The 18,637-nt window shown below is 37.6% G+C and overlaps 2 protein-coding genes across 4 annotated transcripts in view; one reads left to right on the top strand and one right to left on the bottom strand.

Moving 5' to 3' along the window:
• Positions 1-4,352: 4,352 nt before the first annotated feature.
• Positions 4,353-12,784, top strand: bcl7a (BAF chromatin remodeling complex subunit BCL7A). The gene is made up of 6 exons (XM_040007467.1): positions 4,353-4,528; positions 7,390-7,471; positions 7,630-7,726; positions 8,666-8,815; positions 9,651-9,754; positions 9,963-12,784. Exons 1-6 carry the CDS (start codon positions 4,437-4,439, stop codon positions 10,035-10,037), a joined length of 600 nt encoding a protein of 199 aa, XP_039863401.1. The 5' UTR covers positions 4,353-4,436; the 3' UTR covers positions 10,038-12,784.
• A 946-nt stretch (positions 12,785-13,730) lies between these two features.
• Positions 13,731-18,637, bottom strand: part of clip1b (CAP-GLY domain containing linker protein 1b) — a 55,611-nt gene continuing 50,704 nt past the window's right edge. For all 3 annotated transcript variants that reach the window (XM_040007457.1, XM_040007456.1, XM_040007459.1), the window contains one exon: positions 13,731-17,945. In XM_040007457.1, coding sequence (XP_039863391.1) covers positions 17,711-17,945 — 235 coding nt within the window. In that variant the 3' untranslated portion in view covers positions 13,731-17,710. The remainder of the gene's footprint in view (positions 17,946-18,637) is intronic.

Raw genomic sequence — 18,637 nt, 5'->3', positions numbered from 1 at the left:
GGAAATGAGACTTTAATTCGTTTATGTGTTTTTTTTTTTCTGTTTTCGTTTGTTTGTTTTTATAAACCACAAAATAACAACAAAGATTGTAAAATAGTAACATAGTAATGCAGAATCTCCACAAAGTGAGTGAAATGACCATAAATCAACAACAGAGAGATAGAATTGTCTATTAAAACCTCAAAGATATTCACTTACCTATAACGAGAGACAACCGGACCACACGAGAGTCAGAGACAAAACAACTGGTGAGGAACCATTTGAACTTTTTATTGGTGTCAGATCCATCCATGTTAATGAACAGTATAGCAAAGACATCTAATAAGTTGCTTATTCCATTCTGTAATGTAACTTAAAGGAAATATGTTTCTTATTCTAGTGTGCTCTGGGCACAGTGGGTATAAAGAGGTACAAGAGCATAAAACAACGTTTATTATGAAATTATTATGAAATATGTCTTCATACCAGCAGTTATGATATAATGACATTTATAATAATGATGTACCTTAATTGAACTACACAGCAATATTACGGGGCATTTATGAAATTAAGTATACTGCTTACACAGGGTGAAGTGTCAACACATACTTTATTGTTCCATAATCCAGCTTCCAGTTAATCTCGATACCTTTCACAGCCACAAATATAGCTAAACTGGTCCCAAACCTTTAACCTGTACCACAGTATATGAACTAAAAATGTAAACACCAACGCACATAGCAAGAAAATACATATTTTAAAATGTTAATGAATTAAATTAAACTTGCTAATTAATGTCAATAATGATTTTAGTGGGCTAACTTGACTCCAATAGCTTGTAAGCACATGAAGGAAAAGCCAAAGATTAAATGCTAAAAGTTAAAGAAGGAAGAATGTTATACAGAGTTCGTGGAGTAGCTGAAGTATGTGAAGGAAGAGACTATTAAAGAAAAAGTGGAATAGTCAGGGAAATGAAGAACACAGACAGGAGTACTGGGAGGCTAGGTGTATGGCAAAAAGAGATGTGTCAAAGGCAAAGGCTAAAAGCTCATTGTGAGGCTGGACACTAACAGCCTCACAATGAGCTAAGGATAAGGGAACTTGTGAGAGAGACTGAGCTGGAAAGGATGTGCAGCAGTGATTTGTCACATAGTAGGAAAGATGTGTTAACAAGTGATGAGAGTATGGTGAGAAGATAAAAAGGAGTACTTTGAGGAGCTGATGAATGAAAAAATAATAATAGAGCGGGCGATGGATGGGAAAATGATATCAGGAAGTCCAGAGGATTAGTAAGGAGGAAATGAGGACAGTGAGGACAGTGAAAAGGGAGTTTGTCCAGATTTAATTCCAGAAAAAAACAATGCGCATTTACTGACAGTGGGTATAACAGACAGTTTGCTGGGAAACATACAAAACATTTTTATACAAAATCTGAACAAGTTTAAAGTGTTTTAATTCCAGAAAATCTCAGGTTTTAAACATCTATCACAATGGGCAGTGCACAAGAGAGGTGACGAAAAGAGTGGCGACACAGTTGAAGATTCACCCCAGTTTGGTGTGATTAGGAGGGGCAGGATTAGAAATGAGAACATCAGAGGGACAGCTCAGGAGTTTGGAGACAAAGTTCAAGAGGAAAGCCTGGGGTGGTTTGGAAGTGTGTAAATAGGGCATAATGTATATATTAGACAAAGAACGTTAAATATGGAGCTGCCAGGCAGGAGTAATAGAGAAAGATCGCACAGAGTCGCACAGAAAGAAGACATGCTGAGGCCTGGTGTGACTGGAGAGGATGCCAGGGATAGGATGTGATAGAGGTAGCCCAATACACTTTAATGACTCCTAAAATGAAAATAGAAGAAGACTTGTTTTTGCTGTTATTATTATTATTATTTATTTTTGATCATTATAAAACTTAAAACTGAAAAAAAAAGTTTGATAGTAAGTCTTTGTCCATTTCTTCAGGCCAAGCCCATTCTGCAGTTTTGAATTACACCTGCAGAGCGCCACATGGTTCTTTTCTAACAACCACTAACTTTATCATTAATTATGGTTTTTCTCCGTTTGCTTTGGCACAAACCTCACACCAGAAACATCATTCTCACTTCTTAGTGCAGTTCTAAAATCAGTAACACATTTCCCCTACCACACTAGCCTGTCTGAGTGTTTTTATACCCACTGCTATTATTTCTACACATACTAAACTACATACACTTCTAGAGATATTTGTTATGGTGTTGATGCACTTCTTACAATGACATTTTACAACTCATGAAAACAGTTTATGTTTCTTAGTCAGAACCTTAGGTCTGTCACTTTCCTGAATACTGTCCAGCACTGCATTAGTGTTTACAATCAAGTTATTTCAAATTGTTTTCAAATATGTAAAAATGAGCAAATACAGTCACACACTCTTGGTGTTAGCAGTGAAATTGTCCTTCGGGTGAAAGCACGTTCTAAGAAGAAGTTTAGTTGAAACAGACAGAAATACATACAGTCCTTTGTCCTTTTGGCACAGGTAATTACATGCATATACTATACATATAGATCCAACGGCCACTTTATTAGTTGCATCTTACTAATCTCAGCTTGGACTGCCTTTTGCCTTCAGAACAGGCTTTAATTCTGTGTGTTATAGACTCAACAAAGTGCTGGAAACATTCATCAGCAATTTGAGTTTCCTGTTCTTAGCTGACAGGAGTTGCACCTGGTGTGGTCTTCTGCTGTTGTAGCCCATCTGCATCAAGATCTGATGTGCTGTGCATTCATAGATGCTGTCCTGCATGTCTTGTTTGTAACAAGTCCTCGATTGAGTTATTGTTGCCTTCAGTTCAAAATATTCAGGCCATTCTCCTCTGGCAATAAGGTCTTTTCACACAAAGAAATGTCGATCACTGGATAGTTTCTCTTAGTCAGACCACTTTCTGTAAACCTCGGGGATGGTTATGTTAGGAAAACCCAGTAGGTAGTAGGTTCTCAAACACTTTCCAAAGTGTGTAAGGTTTTAATGAAAGTAAAAAGCCATTTAAATGTTACAAAAAGTGGTGAAAGTGTTTTTATTCATTAATCATAGAGTTGAAGTGATTGTCTGACTTTGCGTGTTCTGACAAATGTGAAAAAGGTTTTGATTGTTTTAGTGTCTTTTGCACTGGTGAGTTTGTGATATGGTAAATGTCTTGTTTTGAGAACTGCATGAAAAGTGGCGAGGACAGTGGAGGAAAGTATTCAAAATGGCAACAAACAGCTGAAACTAAGAAAAAAAGAGTCAAAATGACCCCAAAGAAATAAAGTGAGGGCAAGCAGTTTGAAAGACATGCAAAATGAGCACCAAGAGGCACTGAAGTGCCACGCAATAAACAAAATAACAAGAAAGAAGCAAAAATTGAGAGAAAAGACAGTGAAGAGGGTGACAAAGGAGCAAAATTACAAGAAAAAGCTTAAATAAAGATACCTAAAGGGAAACAACGAAACAAGAAGTGAGGAAAAAAGATTTTAAATGACAACAAAATGACAAAACACGAACCAAAACTGAACCAAAGTGAAAACAAAGAAAGACTGAATAAAAAGATTCAAAATTATGACAAAGGAGAGTCAAAAAATGTCAGAGTAAAAAAGAAATAATGTAAAGGCAGAAGGGGACACTGAAAAGTCAAAAAGGGGACATAATATGCACAAAAGACACAATACAGCAATACAATACACATTATATACATTATGAGGGCATCCAAAACAAGGCCAAGGAGGCACTAAATCATGATTAAGTGACATCAAAGACATGCAAAACAAATCCAAATAGACTCCACAGAGACACAATATAACTATAAAGAGATTTAAAATCTGTGACAGAAAGAGATGAAACCAAGGACAGAACAGAAGACACAAAATGACAACATGAGGCAAGCAGAAAAGAACACAAAGCTCCTGAGACATGCTCAAAATGACTGACGGATACAAAACAAGGCCAAAAGACACATAATGACTCTAAAGAAATGTCAGATGTTTGAAGGAGATGCACAGTGACAAATAGAGACATAGGACAGAACCTGCCAGAATGAAAGTGGTGTAATTTTGCTGTTGTTTTTCAGTCTTGTGTTAAGACGTGGGGGACATTTATACTCTTACTCGAGGCCAGTCTATGCAAAGTACTAAAAAACAATAATGAATCAAACAGAGTAAAAATATGAAATCTTCTTCGTCCTTTCCTCGCACACTCTCTAGTTTTAGCGTCAAGTTTTCTGGCTGGAGTGAAGTAGAGAACATCAGGCAGCTTGCAGCCTCTTTGTTCTCCTCCTGGCTCAGCAGGGAGACGGCTCTTCTGAGTGCAGCTGCAGCCTTCCGCCCCCCCTCCTCTCGCTGCTCTATCAACTCGCGCAGGCGCAATTGGCTCCTCTGTGCGCTCTACTGTTTGCATTGTGTCTGAGCTGCCGGCGAGCTTTAAAAATATTATACCCACCGCGGCAATGTCGGGCAGGTCGGTCCGAGCTGAAACCCGGAGCAGGGCGAAAGATGACATCAAGAGGGTTATGGCCGCTATTGAGAAAGTACGAAAATGGTAAGAGGAAAAGTAGAAAAAAAGCAGGGTTCGTTATCTATCACGAGAAAGGCTTGCTTGTTGGGGGAGGAGAGGGAAGGAGCGAGACAGAGCGAGGGATGAAATTGAAAGAAAAGGACATTTTCTGAAGTGGATTTCACGGCAGATGTACTTGCAGCTCAGGTGCACCGGGGCGCACTAGTGCGGTGCACCACCCCGTCCATCGGCGGGCTAGCACGTTTAGACTACATGTAGCCGGCGTATTTTTCCACTGATTTTAACGGCAAGGGTTGAACCCAGAAGCCATATTTCGATGCAGTCACATGAAGCCATTGCTGCCCGCTGTTGAGCTCGTAGCACAGGCGGCGGTTTTTAGGATCGAAACGTCTAATAAGTCCGGACTTGGAAACAATTTGACGACGGCGCTCTTGAGTCGGAGCAGTTTAGTCCGTCTGGAGTTTTAAATTAAGCGCTTTGAGTCGCCCTTTAGGTCTGATAGAGACTGAGGCACGGTGGGGGTTGGGAGAGGGAAGTAGGCTACTGTAGTGCATGGCTGAACACGTAGTGACTCAGTCTTAACGTTTAACACAAGAAAAAAGCCTTTTATACACATTTGAAGGCTCCGATACGCCGATGTTTGTTATGATAGTATACACAATTTAGGTGTGAAAGCTTACTTAGTGGCCAAATTTATTTATTTATTTTAAAAAATAATTTATATACATACATTATATATAATTCCCAGGTTGGCGTAGAGTTTTCGTGGTTTAATAATGTCCCTGATGTAACTAATATTGTGAAATTAAACTTAAATATGATTTAGGGCAGGGAAACTCATTTTACTTCATACAGACCGGTTTGAGATATATATATATATATATATATATATATATATATATATATATACACACACACACACACACACACACACACACACACACACACATATATGTTCATTTGTGAAAAAATCCAAATTGTGTCCCTCGCGTGTTTGTAGCGCTTCACTTTGGCATAATCACTTTGGTATAATTTTACAACTTTTAAATTGACCAGAATTTAAGTTTCAGTACCTAAAATCACAACAAGATGTTAAAAATCGGAAGGTCAAAGAACTGAAGAATCAGAATTGAAGTATTTTTAAGTAATCGGCATTGAGTTATTTTTGAAAGAGTCAATAAAAACATCTTACTGGTTGGTAGTTTAGAGGAAAAGAAGAGCCAGTAAGATGTTTACCCCTCTCACTTTATAATTACCCAAGATTATTGGGTTACTGGCCGGATTACAGAGAATACTGACCTCCCCTTCGATTGATTAATCAGTAATGGATCCATAGAAAATGATTCAACAGACCACATTTCTCCCATATTAGCTTATTGCTAATATGAGTTCCCTGTTAAATTCATAATTGAATTGAACTGAAAATCGTTCTCCCCACACAGAAGATATTCAGGCTCGGTCATTTCTGAAAGACCTCGCTGAACCTTATTATCCTACCAGAGCACTTCACTCTCAGGCTGCTGGTTTATTTGTGGTTCCTAGAATTTTAGACAGTAGAATTCAGAGGCTTCAGTTTCCATAAGTTCTCGCTCCTTTTAAGATTTTAAAGTTCAAAACCTTTCTTTTTTCTTTAAAGTTTCTATTTAGGACTGGATCAGGTGACCCTGAACCATCCCTTAGTTATGCTGCAGTTGGCTTAGGCTGCTGGGGGCTTCCCGTGAAGCACTGAGTGTTTCTTCAACATTCGTCTCTTTTTACTTTCTGTGTGTTTATACAGCCCGACTGTATTTAGTCATTAGGGAATATTCAACTCTGGTTCTTTCTCCCATAGTATGTCTTTTGTCATCTCTCTCTCTCTATGCTCTTCACTTTCAACCCCAAGCAGTCAAGGCGGACGGCCGTCCCTCCCTGAGCCTGGCACTGCTGGAGGTTTCTTCCTATTAAGAGAGTTTTTCCTTCTACTGTAACCAAGTGTTTGTTCATAAGTGATTGTCTGATTGTTGGAGTTTCTAATATTGTAGCATCTTTACTATACAGTACAAAGTGCCTTAGGTGACTGATGTTGTGAATTGGTCTTAAATCACTTAGTATCCTACTGAGAGTTTTTTCTTTCTTTTTATCCCCCCCCCCCTCAAAACTACAACTAAAATGTAAAGTTTCTCAGCATTAATTAAAATAATAATGAACTAATTTACTGTTTCATTAATTTACAAAGCCATTTTTAAAAGGCACCAATAATCCTGGTATCAACTTCACAACTCTTATTTATAGTACTTTTTTGTGCCTATTTTTGGAGCCTAACTCATTGCTTCATCGCTTGTTTTGTCAGATCAACAATCCCAAAGTATTAATTTCAATAGTATGAGGAGGAGAATACTGGCAAAGTATCTGATCTGAGAGGCTGAAAGTTACAGCGAGTAATGTGAGCTGATAAAAGGCAGTAAAAAAACGAGGTCGTGATTATTATTTATTTCTTTTTTACCCTTTTGCATTTTAAAGACCAGAGAAATGAGTAACTGAGAATACGAGTGTGACTAAGCAAACCAATCACAAGCTTTAACCTTTGGTGTTCAAAATGTCAGGTAACATAGGATTTCTTATTTTGTAGCTTCAGGTTACTATCAGAAATGTTTAAGACATTCAAATATTCACTGGAGAAGGATCATTTTTACTTAATTAAAACAGTGGTACCTTACCAACAACAGTTGGTACACTCTGTACTCTAAGAACATAACTGCTATACTACTATCCAATACTTTTTTTTTTTTTTTTATTGTATTTTACATTCCTATAGCATCATTTATAGAGTGGCTACAGTTATATCTACACTGCTTTCACATTGGCCCAGAGCCCTTGAGTCAGCTTGGTTTTTCTGTGCCTTACAGGGAGAAGAAATGGGTGACTGTTGGAGACACGTCCCTTCGCATCTACAAGTGGGTGCCAGTTACAGAGCCCAAATCAGATGATGTGAGTTTATTATCATCACCACCACCATCATCAAAATCATCAAAAGCTGTATACTGATTTATCCAAGCTCCGGGCTGTGTTTGTTCATCTTCCTGTCACTTTATTGCATGTTGGAACCAGTTTTACTAACTAACATTGCGCGTATTCTCCTGCTTCAGAAGAACAAGAACAAGAAGAAGGGCAAAGACGAGAAATATGGCTCAGAAGTGACGACTCCAGAGAACAGCTCTTCTCCAGGGATGATGGACATGCATGGTGGGTGTTTATGCCATGCTCCAAAAGCCTATCATCTGATATTCTGTCATAAACTGTGGAGTCTCCCCACAGCCACTACAATCCAAAATATAAAATGTATTTATAGTTGTATGATACAGCTTCACTTTACAGAAAACGGTAAAAAAAAGGAGAAAAGTAAGTGAAGCTGTAGGACTTCCAGGCAAGCTTGGGAAAGTGAGATAATGTATTCCAGGCATTTTTGGAAGGAAGTAGTTCTTCCATTGGCTGAAACACTCCAGTAACCATACTTGCGTGAGTAACAACAGGCAAACCTTTATCCAGTCTTTGGTCTGAACACGCCACCTATCATCTCAAGGCAAAAAAACAGAAAACAAAAAAGAAAACCAGGCGGGCCCTGTGCTTTTTTTTTAATCAAAGGTTTCTAAACTGGAGGAAATGGTGGATTTGTTAGTGACTACTTTTGAGTAACACATTAAGTTGATTTGTTTTTGCAGTGAGCATTCCCTGCAAAACCTACAGTGTGTGTGTTCATGCTAATGAAGAAGCATGTCACCCAGTGTGTCTGTGTGGCTCATTGATGTGTTTTTAATAGTTTTATGTTTTTTGTTTTTTTTCAAAGACAGCAGTGGTGCTATGACACAATAATTAGCTAGATTTTATCACAGAGATTACACCCTGATAATGATAAGCGGAAGAGAATGGATGGATTTTTTTTCTTGCCTTTTTAAAGTTCCCTGTTTTTCCTTTGCATATTGTTTTTTCTTCTGTTGCATTATCATGGCGTGAAAATTGACAGCGTAGACCCTTTAATACTCTTTGGAGTCATTCATTAAATTTTTTTTGATTATGAATCAAGTATTTATAAAAAAAAAATGAGCATGACACTTAATGCTGCAAACCAAAATCTGTTTGCCTTTAAAGTGACTGTGCAATACTTTCAATCTGTGTCTTTGCTAGATGACAACAGCAACCAGAGCTCCATCGCTGACTCGTCCCCAGTGAAACAGGAAAACAGTTGTAGCACCAGCCCTGCCCCAGAGCCCACCTCCACATCACACCGTGACAATGGTGAAGCCAAGACTGACCAGAGCCCAGACAGCAAGAGGGGTTAGGCACTTGCAAACACACTTCCAAATAAACAGACAGACACACATACTTTAAATGACAGTCTTATCCAAAGCTCCTCTAGCAGGTGGTGGAGTTGCATTGTCAGATGGGTGAGGAGCCCCTTCCTGTTTTTGTTTTTATCCTCAGAACAAATAGCATCACACTGTGAGGAGATTAAAATGACTGCTTCTACATAGTCAAACACTCATACGGGGACCACAGACACAGTGCAGCTGCCGTGCTGTTCCCCCCGGGACTTTAACCGTCAACCATCTTTTACCGCCACCCTCAATTCATCTTAATGCCAAAACCCCCTCTCATACATTCACATTCTAACTTACATATTATATTTTTGCATATCTCAATGTACTCCTCACAGTAGCAGTCTTGTGGGGATTGAACCTGGAAATATTGCACCACGAATTTGAACTGAGTGCACAATAAGCAAAGATTAAACATGTTATACTTTTCAAAGAATAGTGTAATACATTCACCATTCAATTATGGACCACAGAAGTAAAAACATTACAAGAAATAAATCCTAGAATGAGGTAAACAGGCCAATGAGTGTGTCAGTGTGTGTCTATAGTCTTGCAACCATAACATTAATCAAACCAATTGTTTCTGAATTGATCATAAATAAGCTTCAAGAAAAAATGCCAAACACACTGAAAAGAATTGGTGTAACTCCAAAAGTGAAAACTGTAGATACATTTGAGGGTGTTTTTGGCAGTTCATCTCTGTGACCACACTGTCATTAAAGTATAAAGTATAAGACAATTCAACAGGTATGTGTGCTCTTGTGCTGATCTATCATTGTCTTAACAATCTCCAGGTAAGAGCATCCCTTCATCAGAGACCTCAGAGAGAGCACAAAGTGCCAAGAGAGACAGCCTGTCCTCAGGGGAGAAGGACTCTTCAGACAGCAAAGCCACTCAGGTATGAACACATCTGTCTATAAAATTTGAATCGGTGTCATATGATCTCCTGTTGTAACCCCTAGAGGGAGCAGCTGAAAGAAGAAGAAAGTACATCCACGTTAGCTTCGCTTCTCAGACCCAGAAGATATCCTTTATATACAGTCTATCATATTACTATTTATTAGTCCAGAAAAATCCTCAATATTTTCTTTTCTTCTTGCCTGTAGGACCTAGAGGATGAAGCCCCGCCCAGCAAGAAAAGCAAACTGGAGTCCTCATCTCAGGACTTTGAGGAGAGTTAAATGTTTGGGGCTGAGTCATTACTCTTCTTCAGCCTCCTGTCTCTTTCCCTTTGTCCTTCCTCCATTAACTCTAGATAATTTAGGGCTAATGGACATACTGGCTCTCCTCTCACTCCTGTTTTTCTTCCCTCACCTTCTCCTCTCTACCTAAACTAAAAGGGATAATGGACGTCTCCCACCCTTCCTCTCTCACTTTCACCCTAATGGCTGCTTCCCCTCCAGTTTGTCATCTTTGCCCCTGACACTCCCCTGTCACAGAGGGAGAATGGATATTACCTCTGTTCACTGGTCCCCCTCCGTGCTTCCTTCCAGTCCTCCACACTTTTCACTAATGCCAAGAGACACGCCGAACCTGGGCTGCAACCCCCTCTGTGAACAGGGGCAGCGCTGTCAGCCAAGCCACCACCAGGCCAGATGACAAACACTGACCTGCTTCTGTGACTAAAAGAGTTAACACTGGGATTAGGATGAGGTCAATCGCAGACACTGCTCTGAGACCATTTTTTAAACGTTTCACTGCTAAGGGTTTAGCTCAGGATAACTGAAGAGGCTAGCCTGGTCTCAGATCAGCGGCTGCGGGGGGAACCTCCACCCTAGGACCACGTCACTTCAATCCTCCCGATGCGCCTCCTGTTAGACTAATGTTCTATATTTGTTTAGGAAGTGTTTAGGGTTTTTTTCTCAGGAGGGTCAATGCACTGTTATGGTATGTCACAATCGATCACAGATAGATTTGCTGCTGTAGTGGATGTCTTTTTTCTCTATCCATGAAAAGTTCACCATTGACATATGTTTTTGTTTTTTTTGCTTTCAAAGAGAGTTTGTTTATGGTTCGTAGAGGAAGAATATGACAACGGTACTGGTTGAGATACACTCTTGGTTAAGTAGTAAAAACAGGCATAGCTAGCGTAGGTCCTGGAGGTGTGCCTTGAGTTGCTATGATTAAATACACGTTTTAGGTCAAGCAGGTTTTGAATTACAATTTTGGTGCCATGTTTTGTTTTGTTTTTTGCCTTACAATTATCACTAAATAGTTTTAGCCGATATTTATTTTTTACCTACAACTGTTTTTCATTTAAAAGGAATAGATGAACATTTTGGGAAATATTTGCTTTCTTGCAGAGAGTCAAACAAAAAATATGGCATTGTCACAGCCAGGCATTAGTTAGCTTAGCTTGGTATAAAAGCTGGAAAAGGGAAATGGCTGGCCTGGGTTGGTCTAAAATCAGTCAAATAAGAACTAGGAACACCTGTAATGTTGCAGCAACACACAAATCCACCAGGTTAAATTTCCTTGATGGGTGTCGCCCAAAGTAGGACGGGACAGGAAGTGGCAGAGGGAGAAGCTAGCCTAGCAGAAATAGTATTTGATTTTGGTTATTTTACTTTTGTGAATTTTTCTCTAGGGGGTCACAGCTTCTGTCAAAGACAGTCTGGCACATAACTCCCTGTGAATGACACGACTTAAGTTTTAGATTTGTTTTTTTTTTTGTTGTTGTTGTTTTTGTCCAAAAGCTTTGGAGATGTTAGTAGGTGAAACTAGCTTACATGTTAACATGCTATTTATTATTTATTTACAATTATTATTTTTACTTTTATACTAGAATGAGACGAAGAAAGAGACGAAGTCCCTCATTACTTCTTGGCACATAAGAAAGTGTCTAACTGTCTCCTGCCATGTAATAGTGTTATATCGCATTATCATAAAACTCTCTGCAAGGAAGCAAATTGGCGTGTTATTCCTTTACACAGTTGGAGACTGGAATTTGAACACTACCCAGAAGTTAATTTAGTTTTGTCTTGTGAAAATGTTGCAATTTGTAAACTTCAGTCAGAACACCAGTTGTTGGTCTTTGTCTACTTCAGGTGTTTGTTTGTTTTTCTTTTAGCACCTTTAAGTAGAAATTGACCAATTTCCTGGACCGGTTTTCCCACCTGCTCCACCATTTAATCACTTCTCCTCTGTGTAAGTCTTCTGTGTATCACTACTTCTCTATGACCTACTAAAGTCTTTTAGCTCAAACATTGGTTCTAATCCTCCTTCAAGGTGCTGTCTGTTGGCTGAATCCATACACATGTGGCATCAAGCTCTTGGTTTTGTGCAAAGTTGTGCAATTTACTTGAACTTTGTTGTGTGGATTCAGGCCTGTGACCTCTAATGTACAACCTCACACATCTAAGATTTACTTTCATTAATTGAGATTTCCTTGTCAATTTGGATTGAAATGAATTGACTCACCACAAATCAATGATTTCATAACATAACAGGGGCTTTATGATGCAGAATTACTTGATCAGATTTCAGCAAATCAGCATTCACATGGATGGAGAGAAAAGAAATTAAAAAACAAATGTCTTGGTATAGAGGACGGATTAGCATATACCTCATTCCCAGTCCAGCAGCGCTGGAACTTAAAATGCTATTGTATTGACATTAACAGTTATAAACAGCATTATGTACACTCAGTTTAAGAAAAAAAATCTCACTTATGTTGTAGCTTTCACCTGATCGAGCCAATTGCTTATAGTTTGCTCATAACTGTAAAAAAAGAAAAATGGAAAAAAAAGAGCTGTGAGATATAAGATCTTGTATGTTTTGGGTTTTTTTTTTTTTCTTGGGACCATATTGTTTTTCTTTAGATCTTGTACAGATTTATGGTTTGGTTTGACTTATTTATTCCATCAGTAGTGCTTGGTTTTTATCATGTCCAATGGTTTTGTTTTCTTAATAAAAGTCACAAAATTTTCTGGGTGTTGATGTTCAGTGTTTGTTGAGAAGAAAAAGGGCACGAATCATGAGGACATCTGAAATAGCAGCCTTATCAAAGTATGCTTTTTGCTTTTGAGTGGCTTGTTTCAGCTTGCTTTTGCCAGTATGTGAAAGCTACATATTCAGATACACTTTTTTTTTCATACCTTTGTTACAGTGGAACAAAGACATGAAAATATTAATAGTAGGACTGACTGCCCAAGGCCCCAATACCAGGAGGGGCCCTTGGAAGCCTCAAATGAACAGTTTTCCATTCACAATTTTTACTTCTACTTAATGTAATCATTAAGTTACCTGAATAATTAAAAAAAAAAAAAATAGTGGAGGCTTAGATGCCACTTTGACAAATGCTTTAGTCCACTCAGTTCTTACAGAACAGTGCTCAACTCTTACAGTACAGCTAATTAATTTTATTAAGTTGACTGCTAATGAAGACTGAGTCATATCTATAATCAAGAAAGCAAAACTGGGTTATCAAACAAGAAAGAGAAAAACCAAATTTCAGCCGTTAGCAAAACATTTATGCAACCACAATTACCACCATCTGGTGGTCTTCAGATAGAATGTAGGTTTAACGTACGTACGCACTGCCTGAATTTCTTTTACCCAAAAGTTACATGCAGAGTGGTTTTAGCGTTTTACTTTACATGATTGCCACGTCTTTTTCATGTGCCAAGTTCCAAATTTCTCCTTTTTTCATGCACTCCCACAATATCTGAGGTACTGAAGCCCTGGTTGATTTTTATTTCTATTAATGTAACCAAAACAACAGGAAAATAAGTATATCAATTTCACAATGGAGATGTTTTTATGTATATACTTTCCTTATTTTTCTTGTCAGACAACTATTGAAATGTGAAAAAAAGTGCATCTGGGACGAGCAGTGGCTGACCGGTAAAGAGGAAAAAAAGGACGAGAGCAGCTTTTCTTTTCTTAGCATTTGTATTGTTCTGTTCAGGAGTATACAGCACATAGAAAACAGTGACATTTTCCACCACATTAACATCTGTAAAACGGTTTGAAACCATTTATAGATGGTGCCTGAAATTGTTACATATAAAACATTACACTAATAATTAGACGCATCACTTATAACAATGTTTTAAAGTCTATACAAATAATTTTCCCCTTGAGTGAAAACCTCCTTATAGAATGTCAGCCTTGTCAACAGGGCAAAAAAATAAGATGTACACATAAAAGCTATCTTTTTGTTCCATGGCACTGTGTACACATTTAGCAGAAGGAAACTTCTGATTAGTATTTACAAAAACTAGGGTCAGTGGTTAGTCATGTATTATACACTGTTACACTGGAAGATTCAATATGATCCAAAATTGTGCTTTAGTATAAGATATATCAAATAAAAACTGCTATACAGGGTTAATTTAAAGAAATAGTTTGGCAATTAAGGTAATTCACTTAGTCGCTTTCTGACAGCTAACATTCTTGTAGTAGCACCTCTAAAGCTCACAAACAGTTATATGATCATGTTGCTTTAAATAGTACAAAAATGTGAAAAAAAAAAGGCAATTTGTTTTATTTTCAACACATTATTTATAATGCTTCCCAATATTTCTTCAATATGTGCTAAGCTAACCTGGTGTAGCTTTAAGCTGACTGCACTTTAGAAATCCATTGAAATCCATTCAGTACCTACCATATCACTGCTGTTTCTTTGTTTATTGTGCTTATAATTACAAAATCCACCAGATTACCTTTAATTTCTATATATGTGCTAACGTGTGCTTTAATGATGTATTTTGAGGTTATCATTATTTTGTAAGAAACCAGGTTATACAGGAGTTACACATGCTCTGTGGTAACTATGTTCACAGTAAATGTTTTTAGTGTATAATAAGGTGGCTTTCATAAGGTAACTTTAAATAATGATGTATGTTCATTTGACAAAGTAAAGTCCAGTTGTATTGTGACTTTTAACAGTCACAATACAACTGGAATAGACTTTAGTAGTCAGTGTCATTAAACTCTCAAAGCGAAAAAGCAGAATTACTAAAATGTCAAACTTTTGCTTTAAAGGTACTTGTTGCAAATTCCTTTTTTGAAATCATTCTTCACGAAATAGAGAAAAAGAGAGAACTAAAGTTTAAGCAGGGCTGGACTACACTATGTGTAATACCAATTTCCACAACAAGGTGGTGTAGCAAGTCAGTGTAACGTACAACTCTATTTTGGGCATTTTCAGCCTATTAGTACAGTATAGAGAATAGACAGGAAAGCAGACTCAAACCCCTGGTCCCCTGCTTAAAAATGCTATTTGTAGGGGTACCCAGTGTAACCTACATTTAACCAAGCAAATAACTACGAGCACATTCTTATTTTCAACACACCTGCTGATCAAACCCTGCACCTTGGCGCTGCAAGTTTTCCTTAAATGCCGGAGAGGAAGATTGCAAAAAGTACCTTTAAAGAGGTCGGCATGAAAGTTAGTGCTCAATGATCGGCACCGTCCTCCTTGAAAAAAAATAGCTTTTAAATACTTTGAGAAGAAAACGTACATTTACTGAATCTTTAAAGTGGATAGTGCAAAGCTATCAAAGTTAGTAGAGGCTTCTGGAGTTTCATTTGGGCAGTTTCCTGTAACATTAGGCAGATGCATTTCAAAAGCCCACCTATACTACAGTAGTCCTAGCACTGACTATACACCTTCAATCAGTGCTAGCTTATTTTCCCTTAAGGGTGTCACTGGCTAATAAAAGATCATACAATAAATAACAAAATGCAACTTCATTATTAACCTTCAGTAACTTTCTACTGCATCGTTTGAAACATATCAACCTGTGGGAGACTAAACAGGAAAATGTGTTTATTCCTGATGTTGGAAAAAGCTGTTGAAACCTAACCATGAGATCTGTTTAGTAGCTTTTGATTAAGTTCCCCATTCGTCACAATATTGCAGGCAACTTTTAAATTGTAAACTTTTAGGCAGGAAATGGTCCTTAAAAATCTCTTAGAAATAAGAACAATGTGAGATTATAATGAAAAGCTCAGCAGTTACTAAACAGACAGAATTTAAGACAGTTATTTAGTTAAGCAATGAAACTTTATACTGAAAAAAGTACGTGTGAAGGTAAACCCATGCTTTGAAAAAAGGGCCTGAAATTATTATTTTTTGGAAAGTACCATTTCCAAGGTCAAGATTGAACTATATCCATATCAGAAAATATTTACATTTTCAGCATTTAGGTTATTACTAGAACTTAGGTTGCTAAATTTGTTTAAACAAATTAAGTCAAAATTATTTTAAATATTAAACTGAACTATTTTAATTGGAAATCTGTGACAAATTTAAGAAAAAATATGAAATATTACAAGAAATAATATTATTTTATGATCACTTTTATCATAATATTTTATGATAAAGTGATCATGTTTTGAGAATAAGGGGTCGTGTGAGAATATGAGAATAAAGTTAAGAAAAAATATCTTACTATTATAATATAATATTAATTTGCTAAAGTAAATGCAACAGTCTAAGAAAACAACGTGCCGTAACATTTTGAAAATACACGCAATATTATGAAAATAAATTATTTAAGAAAAAAGAAATCCCCTCATTAAAAATGTCTGTATAACATTTTAAATAATAAAGCAAAATGATTTATTGAAAAAGTTGTAATATTCTGAGAACAAACAAATAAATTTTTACAGTGATGCAGTATTTTTAGAATACTAACTATGATAATTACCATTATAAGAATTTAGTAATAATATTCCAAATGTCTATTTTAATATATGCACTTGAAACAAAGTGTTGAGGAAAATTTGTCTGCTTTTCCTTGTCAAAGTAGGAATGATATGCAACTTAACGGCAAAGATTTAATATTGAAAGAAAAAAAAAAAATGAATCCAGCTCATACACACTTCAGAAATGGACATTCTTACTTTTTCACAATTCCTTGCATTACCATGTTAGATCATTTTGAAATCTCTGTGTATTCTTCAAGGATTCATGTGTTGTTGTGCTTTGAGATTTGGGCCATTTAATATTAATCATATTTATTGCATCTAATTATGAAGAGAGCCCCGTTAAAAGTTTGCTTATACTTGCTGATGGCAAAGTAACCTGATGGCAGTATAATCACAGGTGATTTAAGATGGCACTGAACTGTTTCACTGTGTGATGAAGAGCATGTATGCTACACACTATTAATATGCAATAAATAAATAAAGCTGGCGTTCTGCAGTACGCCAGCTGTTAATTCGTTTTTTGTATTTATGCATTTCTTCAGCACCTGCCCCATATAGTGGTGAGGATGTGCATGGATTTTTTTTCTTGTTTCACCTATATGTCCACCAAAACATCACAACTTTTTCAGTTTTATTATTATAATTACTTTTTCCCAAAAATATTTTTCCCTTTTTATTAAAAAATATTGCATTAAAACAAAAAAAAAAAGTTGTGGCAGCATCAGTGTGATTGGTTTCTAGCGTCACACTGAGCTATGTGAAACAGAGTGGAGAGGTGCTTCATCTTCCCTTCATTCAACTGTGCTTCCCTTTGCTGACCATCAACAAATTCAGCCAAAGTTATTTTAGAGAAACTGAAATGCAAAACAAACATTAAAAATGACAAGTGCAGAGGACGGATTCCTTTTGTTATTAACATCAATATTGCACCAAAGCAGCATACAGTATTTGGACGAGCATTCTTCATGACACAGAATGGAGCTGCAGAGTAAAGGATTCAGACCAGGACAGTGGCTACTTCTGATATGCATAAATACAGTATAAAAATACATTATGGAAAAATTTGCAGCGGCTATATTCAGACATGTTGGGTTGGACTGTGGGAAAAAAGAACAGGAGAGGAAACGGTGGTAACTGAATTTTTTAAGGCGAGGAAGCAAAAGGAAGGGGAAGGAGAATAAAACACCTGGAGCCTCTAGAAGGTCTGATCATCATTGCAGGACTCTGTGGCATGTCCGAAGGCCTCGCAGATATCACAGTAGGGCCTTTCAACGGCAGGGTTGCCATGGTAGGTGGTGTGAGGTACAGAGTCGGGGCTCTGAGCCTGAGTGGGGCAGTCCTCTGTGTCGTGGAGGTCAAAGCAGTCACAGATGTCACAGAAGAGACGCGGGGTTGCCTTCTTCTCTCGCTTTGATATGCCTTCATCAAACCTACGTTATAGAGAAAAGCGAAAACACACAAGCTGTGGCCATGGGTTTTTATCTGAATATGTTGTATGTAAATCATTGTATACTACACTAGTGTTTTCCTAGTCTTTTTCCTTGAAAGTGTTAGACAACAATGTGATGAGTCAAGTGCGCTGGTGGTCCAGGAACGGTTTTAATTGTTATGACCAGGGGTGCACATAAGTGGTCCGCAGGTGCGCATTCGCTGTCAAAATAAAAGACTCGCACCAGATAAGAAGTTGCAACACACGTTTGCGTACATAAGATTTTCTGGAGGAGGACAGACATTTGTTTAGAACTTTTAAAGATGTCAAAGAAGCAAGCTCCTTTAAGCAATTACTCTGGTGTTCCTCCACCTCCAAAGAAATGTCAATCTAGCGGACAAAAACAGTGCCTTTTATATGTGCGCAAACGCGTGTTGCAACTTCTTGTCTGGTGCGCGTCTTTTATTTTGACAGCGAATGCGCACCTGCGGACCACTTATGTGCACCCCTGGTTATGACGCAGAAACAACACTAACACAGAGATATCTGATTGTGCACTTAACTCTGTGGTTTGCCATGAATGGAGTGAAGCCTGCAAGCTGATTCAGGGAGCCAACACAAACTACATTCATTCTTCTCACCTCTTATGCCAAACACACCTTCATATTTAGTGGTTTAGTTAAGAAGAAAAAT

Source organism: Simochromis diagramma, unplaced genomic scaffold, assembly GCF_900408965.1.
Source record: "Simochromis diagramma unplaced genomic scaffold, fSimDia1.1 OVJJ01000682.1, whole genome shotgun sequence".
NCBI classification, from domain to species: Eukaryota; Metazoa; Chordata; class Actinopteri; order Cichliformes; family Cichlidae; genus Simochromis; species Simochromis diagramma.
The sequence above is the reverse complement of the archived record's forward strand: the minus strand, read 5'-3'. Positions and strand labels throughout refer to the sequence as shown.